The 12544-nt window shown below is 36.9% G+C and overlaps 1 protein-coding gene across 1 annotated transcript; it reads right to left on the reverse strand.

Moving 5' to 3' along the window:
• Positions 1-5963: 5963 nt before the first annotated feature.
• Positions 5964-11914, reverse strand: Itm2a (integral membrane protein 2A). The gene is given in 6 exon segments (NM_001025712.1): positions 5964-6730; positions 6842-6992; positions 7516-7626; positions 7841-8038; positions 8309-8440; positions 11700-11914. Coding segments are annotated over 6 exon segments (792 nt in total). The 5' UTR covers positions 11811-11914; the 3' UTR covers positions 5964-6641.
• Between the last annotated feature and the right edge of the window lie 630 nt (positions 11915-12544).

Raw genomic sequence — 12544 nt, forward strand, 5'->3', positions numbered from 1 at the left:
TTAGTTAAACCAGAAATGACAAAAACCCTAAGGTTTATATCACCCACTATACAGAGAGCTCCTATGTAGTCAAAGTAATGTTTGGCACATGTATATTCAAAATTCCAATATACATTTGGTATATCTTTCCTTTAATGAGTATGAAGTGTGGAGAGCTTTTGGTGCTGCTTATAGAAATTTGGCACGTACTTGTCACTGGGCTCAAGGAAGTAGGCTCAGATAAGAATAGTCACATTTGGGCTAATACAAAGCTCAAGGTAAACTCAGCCTAGGACAGTGTGACATTCCTTTTATCTTAGTCATCCTGACAAGCCCCTAGAAACAGTGACCAGAGGGCTTAGCTTATTGCCTTGTTTGATCTCTTTGCCTTTGATCTAAGAACTAACCCATTCACTGCAAGTACCTAGAATGGTATAAGAGCTGACTGGGAATAAATAAACCCACTTCAGCCTCAGCACTGACTGGAGTCATGTTATAATGTTGTATAATTGCCTTTTTCTTTTCAATCCTCACTCACTCCCTTGAGACCCTATTGGACTGAGTTGGCTTGGTCAATGAAGTGACCCTTATTATTTATTCTGGCTAGTTTTTTTCTTTAAAATTTATTTTGTCCAGTATTACAATAACTATGCATATGACTCCTGGTTTCTTGATTCCACTTACTAGAATATTTTTTGATGCTTGCACCTTAAGGTGGTCCCTATGTTTGATCGTGAAGTGTGTTTTTTAAAGACGTGTGTGTGTGTGTGTGTGTGTGTGTGTCTGTGTGTGTGTGTGTTTTTGTGCACCACATGCATGAAGGAGCACTCAGGGGTTAGAATAGAGCACTTAATCTCTTGGAACTGGAATTACAGACATTTTAAAGCTACTATGGGTGTGCTGGGAACCAAATACAGGTCCTCTGCAAAAAGAGTAAGTGATCTTAACAATCAAGCTATTTCTCCAGCCCTGTACTACATTTCTTAGAAGCAACAAATAGCTAAAACTTGCTTTGTAATCCAGTCTTTTGGTCTCTGTCTCTCTATTGTGGAAATTTATACCATTATTAGTACTAAATTAGTTTTGAATGATGGATATTTATTACTAATTTTGGTGTTTTCTTAGACATCTTTTGATGAACTATTCTGGCATTGCTTTTTATTCCCTGTGACCTCTTGGACATATTTATCCCTGTCTTCAGACTAAAGTGCTCTTTCACGTAGCCTCTGCACACCTCACTTAAAGGTCATAAATTTTTTATTCTATTTTTTATCGTGAAATATTTCTTTGCCCAATTTTATAATGTGGTCTTTCTGAACTTGTAGTACACCTTTCCAAGTTCCATTGAGTAATCAGGCATTATTCTCATGGGCCTGCCTTTGTTAGTGATTTGAGTTTTTGCATGCTTTAATACCCTTTCATTTTTGTATTAAGTGCCTTTTTTATTTTATGTACATTGGTGTTTGGCATACATGTATGTCTTGGTGAGGGTATCAGATCTTGGAGTTACAGACAGTTGTGAACTGCAGTGTGGTTGCTGGGAATTGAATCTGGGTCCTTTGAAAGAGCAATCAGTGCTCTTAACCACTGAGCCATCTCTCTAGCCCACTTTTGTGTTCTAAGTATTTTAACCAGAATATGTCATGGGGAGTTTATTCCCTTGTCTATGTTTAGGGAATTTTCTTCTATGTTTTTATTGAAATTATGCTTTACGTGTCTTTACTGTGGCGTTCTTCTCCTTCCTTGCTCCTAATCCTAGGTTAGTTCTTTTCTTGGCCTCCCAGAGCTCCCTCCCATTGCCTTCACATATACATTTTTACATTTTCTCATTGACCTTTACTAAATGATCCAGTGACTCTACTTTGTTTTCCATTCCCACATCTCTGTTTTCTAAGTGATTCATTCAATTGTTGAGACATTTCACTAAGATTTTTTTTTAGCTTGTTGATTTTTTTCATTCCTACCAAAATTTTCATTTGGACTTTCTTCAGTAGTTCTCAATGTATAGCTGGGATTAATCATTCCATTCATCTCCTTGAGTTTGTTCTCTTGGAGTCTAGTCATATCTTCTTGGAACTCTTTTAAAATATTTAAAAAACATTGTTTTAAATTCTTCATCTACTAGTTATTCAGAGTAATTTTTATGAGGCACCATTATTATGGTATTAGTGAATTGTGGAGGAGATGTGTTGTCTTATATTTTCATGGTCCTGTTTGTGCCTTGGTACATCCATACCCAGAGGTAGCTCACTAGCCAAATTTTTCTTTCTTTCTTTTGAACTTTTTTGTTAATTTGTCCTTTTTCTGTGTCAGCAATTTGGAGTGTTTAGTGGAGGCTTAGGATATAGTTTCTTTCTGTGGTACTGGCATTTAGGGACAAATGTTTTATAGTGAATCTTCTTCAGAAGGCCAGGCGTTGTTCAGTGCTTACTGAAGCCTCTTGTTTGGGTCTGCAACTTTTAGAAAGAGTTGTGGATCTCTCCACATACCTGTGGAACTTATCCAAATCAGATCTGATTCCTAGCCTTAGTCTGTAGCATCTAAATATCTGTTGTACCTATAAGCCTAATCCAGAATCCAATTGTATCCTCATCTTGGGTCCACAGTTTCTTCATCTTGTTGGGTTTTGTTTTTAAGAATTATTTATTTATTTTGTGTATATGAGTATACTGTTGCTGTCTTCAGAAACACCAGAAAAGGGATCCCATTACAGATGGCTGTGAACCACCATGTGATTGCTGGGAATTGAACTCAGGACCTCTGGAAGAACAGCTAGTGTTCTTATCCTCTGAGTCACCTCTTAAGCCCACAGCTTCTAAATCTACTAAAAATGTGGACCTTCTCAAATACTGGTAGACCTTACCTTAAGGACAGGTCCACACCCTAGGTCTGCAGCTTCTACTGGAGCTCTCAGATGATGTGGAACTAACTGCATGCCTGCAGTCCTAACCTGGAGTGACATTAAGTTCCTGCCCTGGATACTTAGCTTCCATTGCTGCTGTGGGAGGTAAGCAGTGGCACTCCCTCCACTAGTATCCATTAACTGCCAATAATTCCACAGTAAAGGATGGGGCCTCGAGTGTCTTTTCTTTCTCCATACTGAATATTTTAACTGACCTGATCTTGTGCTAGCTTCCCACAGGTAACTACAGCTGTGGTAAGCTCATGAGTTCAAAATCTAAACACTGTCCAGAGGGTAGCATTTAACATCATTCCTCCCATGCTCTAGCTCTTACATAATTTTGGTCCCATAATCCACAGTTCATAAGCCTTATATGTTTTGTTATCAGTCCTCCTTTATCTAATTTGAAGGTGCCATATGTTTGCTGTTAAGACCCTGGATAATATATTGAATATTAATTTCTCAACTTTCAGCTCAAGTTTCACATTCTTAAGAGCTCACAAATGGATCAGAATTGTCCCCACTTACAAACTCTTATAAAACATACTTTAATTCATTAGTTATAAAATTTTGGAAAGACTAGGTAGATAGCTATGAATGTTATGCTCTTTCATAGTGTGTCAATAAAAACTTTTCCTTTCTCTTTTAGCCCTTTTCAACAAAATTTGATACACAAGATATCTTTCTACAAATGCTTTGTCAAAATGTGCTATTTTGCATGGTTGTATTACTTTGGGGGGCATTAAGTTTTCTAACTTGATGAAAGTAGTTGTCATAATTATACGTTTAGCTTTGATTTAATGGCTGTTGATATAAGGTATCTTTGTCTTTAATTACTTTTCTTTGCTTATTTAGTTACCTCCAATTAATTATGTTTCTAGAAAACCTTTCAAATAGTTTTTGACAGGCTCAGAAACCTATATCCTTCTGTCATCTTTGTTGGAATGAGGTTAAACAAATGAATTTAATTGGGAAGATTTGTTTTTAATGATGTCTTTTCTTTGAGTTACACAAAATTCTTCATTTGTGTTTTCTAACTAAGCATTCTCATTTTTTTTCAAAATAAACAGAAGTTTCATTTATGTCTCTGTTGCTACTGAATGCAGTGTGCTTTATTTTACGTGCTGGGATTTATGTATACATGGTCCCTAGTGGTTTAAAGGGAAGTCATTCATCTTGTGTTTATCATACTGAATCGTTGTATTAAGGTTGATTTTTTTTTTTTGGTTCTTTTTTTTCGGAGCTGGGGACCGAACCCAGGGCCTTGCGCTTCCTAGGTAAGCGCTCTACCACTGAGCTAAATCCCCAGCCCCCAAGGTTGATTTTTTTAACCTACTAATCTCTAGTGTCTAGTCATTATCCAGTAACAAATGTAATTTTCTCCTCTCTGAAAGATATGTTTGTCATATATTCCTATGTTGACCAGCATGCCAAGAACAACACTGAATAGATACAAAAACCATCCCTTCTTTTTGTGACTCACCATTAGACATAATAAATTTGAAAATGATGCATTTTCTTTTTTCTAATGTAAATAATATATAACTTACTATATATGTTTATAGGATTACTAACCAAATTTTAAGGAATGGTTGTTGAACTTTCTCAAGTTCTTTGTGTATATTCTTTGATTTATCCTTTAAAAATATTTACCATATCATTTCTTTTAGATAAAATTTTCTTTATGTGGATGGGTGTTTTCCTACATGTATGCCTAATGCCCGTGGAGGCCACAAGGAGGAATTTCCTGGATTGGATTCCCTTGCACAGTAGTTACAGACAGTTGTGAACTGCCATATGAGTGTTGTGAATCAAACCTGAGTCCTCTGGAATAAGAGCCGATGCTCCTAAGTGTTGATCCATCTCTCCATTCCCTGTCCTTCTTTAAAATAATCAGTTCTTTTTACTATTATTTCTGTTTTCCCCCAACCTTTTAAAATATTTTTGAGATTATAACCTATTTCCCTTCAATTTTCTCTCTCCAAACCCTCCCATGTACCCCTTCCCATTCTCCTTTAAATCCATGCCTGCTTTTTACACTGTATTTTATGCATATCTGTATAGGTATATACATCTGTATCCCTAAGTATATTCTTTTTGGTTTGTATAGTGTCACTTGTATGTTTGCAGGGCTGACCATTTGTTTTTGTTGTTGTTTTCTCTTCAAGACCGTGTGCTGATCTTAAACCCAGAGATTCAAGCTATCTTCTACCTCAGCCTCTTAAGTAGCTGGTATTATAAATGCAACTCTGTATCCAACTGAGAACTAGCTCTTGAATGAATTAGTTACAGTTGCTCTATAACTACTGAACTTTTATTTTCTTTCTATGTTTTTCAAAGTTTGTGATATTTCTGAATTTATGAGGTTAAATAGTTGTTTTTGCTTTAATTTAAAAAAATGCTGATACTTTAAAAGCCTAGATTTAACTAAGGCACATTGCCTACTGAAATTAAGCAATACTCACCACCAGCAAATAGAAAAGAAACTATAGTACTACTTGGGGTAGAGTTTATACCTTCTAGGTAAATGGGTAAGGATGTCAAGCCTTTGACATTGTTAAAAATCATCAGTGTAGAATCAAAGGTTAAAGAACACGTTTCAACAAGCATGACAACCTAAGTGCCCGACTTCCATCTCTGGCACATATGTAAAATGGAGGGAGAGAATCCTCTTGAGAAAGTTGTTCTCTGACCTCCACATACTTGTCTTGGCACACACCTCACATTAAATTAATTCAAAAAGTCTCGATACCTTGCTCAATGTGCATCTTTGGTGAGCTGCTACAGATGCATATAGCTGCGTAGGTTTTTTTTTTAAAGGAAAACCAGAAAAATATTTTCAATTTCTCTGAGCTGAAAATTTTCAGTAAGTAGTTGGATTTGTATGGCAAGAAAATTATAAGATATTTATAACAATTCATACAAAGTGAAAATGAGGAAATTAGAGCTATGAAACATAAATATGAAGGAATGGAATGGAAGCAGAGTTATGCTCATAATTTTATAACTGATTCATGTAAACAAAAGCTAAATTAGTAATTTCCCCATTAAGGATCTGTCAAATGATGAAAATGAAGCGTGATTGAATATGGTAAACTTTATTATAGGGTTGTAGAATTCATACAACCAGAGCTCCTTACAGCATTCAGCACCCGTACAGTTCTGTGGATTTCACAATACAGATATCAGTGAGAAAGAATCATTACATGAGTAAAAAAATTGCTTTCTCATGAAGATTGTTCACATATCAGTCAGATTCGTTACACAGCACCTGATAGAAATGCAAAAATGTAACTTCTGAAATCAGGAGAGTTGAACACAATGAAGAAGAAAACAAGAGAACGGTAAGAGCTTTGACATGCTTCACACAAAAATGTCAAGAACAAATTTCAAATCTTTTCAATTTAAAGCATGAAATGATTTTTGTTAAGAACATGCTTTAAATAACACCAGAGAATGGGATTTTTTGTCAGGAGAGTAAGATGACACATTCATGCTGCTTTCAGAAATCTAAACCCTATAAATTCAAGAGAAAAGATAATCATTTCATTTGTTGAAAACAGCAAGCAATGTCAATTGAACTAGAATTGCACAATCGCTTGCAGTGGTTAGTAGTTTTCTCCCCCCTTTCCTTTTCCAGTATAAGCAATGGAGTAAATGTATGGGTAAATAGCTTGAGTATCCCATCAATTTCAATATCAAAGTCAGACGGCAAGTTTCTGACTTCTTATTACCAAGGATACTCTTTATCTGTCACTCTTCACTCTTGACAGATCTTGGTTTCGACGATGAATTCATTGGGGAAGTGTCTGATCTTCCAGCATTTGTCAATGGCACGCTTATTGAAACCTGTGAAGGCATAAAAAAAATGTCTTTTGAGTTTTCTGCACACGAGAATTAAGAGTCCCATGCCGTCTCCCCTCCTCTCTTCCACTCATCCAATAATAATAAATTGCCTACCCAGCAGGAGGTCTCTGCGTCTAAGGCGGAAGGACTTTCGGTTGTTGCAAAGTTGGTAAATAAAAATACCAAGGTTACTAACATCACGAATTTCTTCCACAGCAACCAGGTCTTCACGAACCACATAAGTATGAGGCAAATACTTGCCACTCTATAAATGAAAAGAAGGGAGATTAAAAAGATACATTCTCAAAGAAAGTATTTAAATCCCTACTCATAGTTTTTTAAATAGATATTATTAAAAATGGAATTCATTTAGAACAGTTTTGTATACTATACTATTTTTATTATACGCATGCATTTATGGGTTTCAAGTTCAGTGTGCTATTTGCACACATACACACTGCATGCATTGATCAAATCCAACCTCTCTTTATTCACCTCCCCCTACACACTTTCCCTTCTCAACCTCTATTAATCAGTGTTCTGTGTTCAGGTGAACATTTTTAGCTACTACATATGAAGGAGAACATAAAGTACTTGTCTGTCTGACTGGCTTACATTGCTTAACATAAAATACTTCAGTTCCATCTATTTTGGCACAGCACACACTTTTCATTCAAAAACATTTCAATGAAATGGAATGTCTGGCCCAACTCATTAACTTTTCTAGAATAACGAAGCAAAATTATTTGGAAATGCTTATAGAAAAATTTGATCTCTAAAATACATACTGCCAGTTTGCCAAAAAGCTCCACCAGATTCTTTGGAGTCATCACAATGGAAGTGTTGAGGGGCATCAGGTAACAGTTTCCCAAAAGCAAGTCCAGGTAAGCAGTCATTCCCTGTTGGGAAGGTGGGAAAAGATAGATATTAATATTGCAGATTTACTAAGTACCACTGGAATGAACAGCTTGAAAATTCACCACTTTCTACTCCATAACAACACAGTGAAAGGGCTTTGCTTTGAAAAGATGTTCATTTATGAATAAATTCATTGCCTTTCAATGATGCAGGAAAGAGACAATTCTTAAATAGCTGCAAGAAAGAGAAACCCACCTTCTCAAAGTCGTGAATAATTGCCGCAGGGTCACTGTCGGAGAAACTGGGAACGGGCACGTCAATGATTGCGATGTTGTCATCCTCACGAATATCGGCTTCCTCAGTCACAGGCAGAAAGTATGGCTGTCCTCCATGAATGGAATTTACAGCATCCTCAGAGTCAAAGAAGCACATCTCACCATGGTAAATGGTGCTCTAAGAGACAAAAATGGGGTAGAAAAACACTCTAATATTCGCCACCATGATATTTGCATCGTTTCTTAGACTCATGTCAGTTCATCTTACTGTGTTAATCTGAGGTTCCTTCATTCTAGCATTACGAAGCCTAAATGATAGAAGAGATGGAACGGTAGTTTGAAAACGTTCAAGACTTCACTTTTCTAGTCACCACCACGTAATTCTTTAGGTTGATAATGAAATACATGGCAATTAGTGATTCAACGCGTTAATAATTAGAATTATTACCTTGGGCATGAAGTACTTATAAATGCAGGCTCCACCAACAATCAGTCCTGCCAAGATGAACGAGAGGCCTAAGAGAGTAAGCATACATCTCCCAGACGAGCTATCTTTCTCCTGCGGGACGACTCTGAGCTCCTACTCATTAAAAAGCAAAATAGAAAACAAAACAAGATTAAACTTTCAGACAGTTGCTTTTGTGTGCAATTTATCACCTCTAAAAACCAAGATATTTTAAAAATAAACACAGACATTCTAATCGAATGTCACTTCAAGACAATTTCTGATGTAAATATAGAGTGTCTCCGCCTCCCTAGCCTTGCTTCTAGCATTTCCAAACTTCAATAGAGATGTAGCACTATTTCAAAATATGCACTTGTAGAATTATATTAAAAATAATCATTAACTTATATAATGACATATTGTATTTTTATTAAAAACATCAAAAACCTTTCATGTAGGCCTACCCCTTTAACACATGTTTAATAGATGCAACAGTATTTGACTATACATATGATATAATACTGCTTAGAAAGTCTCTAGAAAGTATGTTCTTTAAGTAATTGGGGCTAGATATATTTTTATAATCACTGACTTTCTAGAATATAGAAGTAGACTCTTGGCTATTTGCTTAGAAATCAGTTTATTAACTTAAAAGAATGTTAGCAACCTTCAATTTGTTGGCTAGTTTTCAAAAAGCTTTATTGTCAGGTTGAAAAAGAGTTATTTCCTTTCATTTTAGAAATTAATTGATTAATTAATATTCTTAATTTTATTAGTAAGAATAATGCTTCTTGGTATTATCCATTATCCAAAGACTGTAGTAATGTTATTTTCCAAGCCTTAGATTAAACACTAAGTTTGCATGTAGACAATTTATTACATACAAAGGCTGTCTGTGAAGCAGCAATCTAAACATTCTGTGAAATCAATAATTTGCTGAGGAATTCTAAAAAGAAATATCCAAAACAAAAAGTAAGTGATTAACTGTGTCCTCCACAGGGCATGGGACTGCAAGGCCTACTATTTTTACTTTGCATGTCACAACATACCCCTCGGCCACACTCTATCTCAATGATAGAATTAGTGAAGGCAGGAAATCTCAGCTCTGATAATGCAAGCTGATATTAAACAATTATTTTAGTTGGTCTTCCACTGGAATTTTTCATGAAATTGCTATAATGTTTGGACATTTAACTGACCTTTTATTAAATTTGGTTTTAAAAAATGCTTGTTAATATGGAAAAAGCAAGGGTAGAAAATAATTTGATAATTTTGTTCTCAAAACAATATTTTTAGGTCAAAATTTGAGATTTATATTTTCTTAATAAAGTTTATTGAAGCTTATTTCATCCGTTATATTCAACATGCACTGAAATGGTTTAATTATTTTCATTAAAAATCTATAAACTATTCAGCACTACAAAAACTGAACTTTAAATTTTGAATGGAAACTACCGAAATACAATGGTGGGATCTTAGAAGACATTTGTATGATTAAATTTAGATGTAGAAGGATGAAATGACTTGCTAAAAGGCACATAATAGCTTAATTTAAAATTCTCTGAGGAATGAAAATTTTCTTGTTATTGAGACAGAAGAACAATTTGAACTGTAATTTCATTTCTCTTTTCCAATGAATCAGAAAATTTATTATTTAGCATGCCTAAAGTATGAGGGTCTTGGCTTCACTGGATGTCCCTGTTTATTAGGAATAAGAATTTCTTTTGTTTTTATTTAACTTCTTTGGAATTCAGTGTAGTTAATGCACCAATTATCATAGGTAATTTCTTTTTGAAGTGTATTTTAAAAATTACTGTATATCACTTGCCAATATTAGTCCAATGTGTTCAATCTCTGTTGATCTCTCCTAATCCATATATCACAACGTAATGTGTCAGATATTACTGACAAAGTAACCAGGATAAGATTCTATTGCCGCTTTTCTAAAACCTAACAAAGAAATAATATAATCAAAGTGAAAGGTTTGTTTTTATTTAGTCCCCATCACACCACAGGATTGGCAGAAGTATTACATATTAATTGACTCTTTCTACAAGTCATGAAGTTTTTGGTGGCGAGGGGAAAAAAGGATTACTGTGTGGCTATTTTTAACTACTGGCATCTACTTAGACCTCCCCTCAAATCTGGCCGTGGTTCATTTACAATGTTAGTAGGAAGACAACTACATATTTGTGACCTTGTGTCACTTAATTAAAACCTCAACAATGCAAGGGGGTGTTACTTTTGAGTTCTAAAATGTAATACACAAAAGCTAGTTTGATTGCACAGTTAAATATTGAATGTTTCCATGATGAAAGTTCTGCGGCAGCACATTGGCATTCCAAGTTGTATGCATAATTAAGTTTTACTACATGAATTCAGATGTCACTCAAAGCACTTTTCAAATATCCAGTCTGAACCTAGAAGAGAAAACTCTCTAAAGACAACAGGACAAGTTAGGGCACATCGAGCTCCAGGACTGCAGATTCCACAGATGTAGAAGAAAATATGATCGCTTTTTAAAACTAAGATTATACTGAGGAAAAAGAGTTTATCGACACTCCAAATATGGTTGGCGTTTAAAGGAAATATAAATTTGACTAGATAAACAACCCAGAAGGAAAAAACTTCTCCAGTGCCTGGAAAATAAATTGTTTAAATTGCAACACGGATTTGTTTCAGATGTCTATATGAGGGATATAGCTCAAAAGAAATAACAACCAAAAGAAGAGGTTCTCAAATTTCATTTTTAAACGTGTTTTGTCAAGAATTAAAACCAATATATGTTTTAATAGCTCCATTATCTAACCGTTAACACTGTCTAGTTAAAAGTGTGTGTGTGTGTGTGTGTGTGTGTGTGTGCGCGCGTGTGTAGGCGCGCGCCCACACACACACACACACACACACACACACACACACACTTTCCCCAACACATACAGTTTGGAATTCAGACTGCTCCTTGCCTCCACTCAAGTGCCACAAAGGCAATCCTATAAAAACACAGATACATGTAACTTAACTCACATCAAATATAAAGAACAGTTAATTCTCTTGCCCTTGTTCACCCTGTGTGGCTACTCTGCCCCTGTAACTATACTTGTGTCTCTGGATAATTCCAGAACCCATTTCTCAGAACAAAATGACATGCAGGAATTGCTTCAAACTCCTTCCAACAACTTCCTGGGATAGGTGGTGTTAAGCGATAGAGTTGCATGGATACAGAGGGAATGAGTTGAAGCAGAGTAAAAGGTGACCCACTCAACAATGCAAATTGGCCTGCCTGGAACTCTAGGGCTGCAGGGCAGCCAACAGTTTGTTCTCTGCACCTGCATACTCCCCCTTCTCTCTCCATCCCCAAACCCCAGAAGACAGAGGTGGGCCCAGTGGGAACTACCTTGCCAGTCAGGATTTGAGCTCGGACAGTGCGGCTGACGAGTGCCTCCACATCTTGCCGAGCCTCCTCCTTTTGCACCGCCGTGGGGGTGTTGAAGGCGATCTTCACCATGGTGAATCTTCGGGCAGCGCGGTAAGGCGCGGCTCGAATCAGTATCTTGGGCTGCAGGTTGGAAGAGGAGAGGATCGCGCTACTTGAGCAGCACTTACTGTCTCTCCCAGTCTTCCACAGGCTGCAGTGAGCTCAGGTCTGGGCTTACTTATGACGCAGTCCCAGGCTGGGTGGGAGAGCGTGGGCGGGGCCAGGGAGGTGCTGAGGGAGGAGCGGGAGGGGGCCCGAGCTCTGCAGTGGAAGCGAGTGGGGGTGGGAAGTTGCTAGTTGGGAAGAGAGGGGAACTGGAGCTGATGGCCGGTTTTGGGTAGGCATGCCTCACCTGCACCCCAGGCATGCTCCTACTGCCTTCTGCACCCTCAGATAAGAGCAAGGCAGGAAGGAAACCTGACTGTCGTGTCTGCTTCTGTCTGGACCACAATAGCCCCTGACTTTGACTCTGTTTTCCCAAACTTGGGCCTGGCCCCCTGCGGGGCCCAAGACTGTAACTTGGAGCCAACCCAAGGTTTCTGAGTTCTGCAACCCACCCAGGCCAGAAAGCACAGTTCTCTATTATACACCTTTATAATATCTTCCGTTTAAAGAACACCTAGAAGTTAGTTTGTAGTTGCTTGCTTCAATCGCTCAACACTGTTTTTCTGTCATGTTTTTTGTTGTCTTTTATAATTTTAATTTTCCAACTTAAAGCAATGTTAGATGAGGAAGATGGAGCTTTTGTCTCCCTAACTCCTCAT

Source organism: Rattus norvegicus, chromosome X (assembly GCF_021556685.1).
Source record: "Rattus norvegicus strain SHRSP/BbbUtx chromosome X, alternate assembly SHRSP_T2T, whole genome shotgun sequence".
In the NCBI taxonomy this organism is placed as follows: Eukaryota; Metazoa; Chordata; class Mammalia; order Rodentia; family Muridae; genus Rattus; species Rattus norvegicus.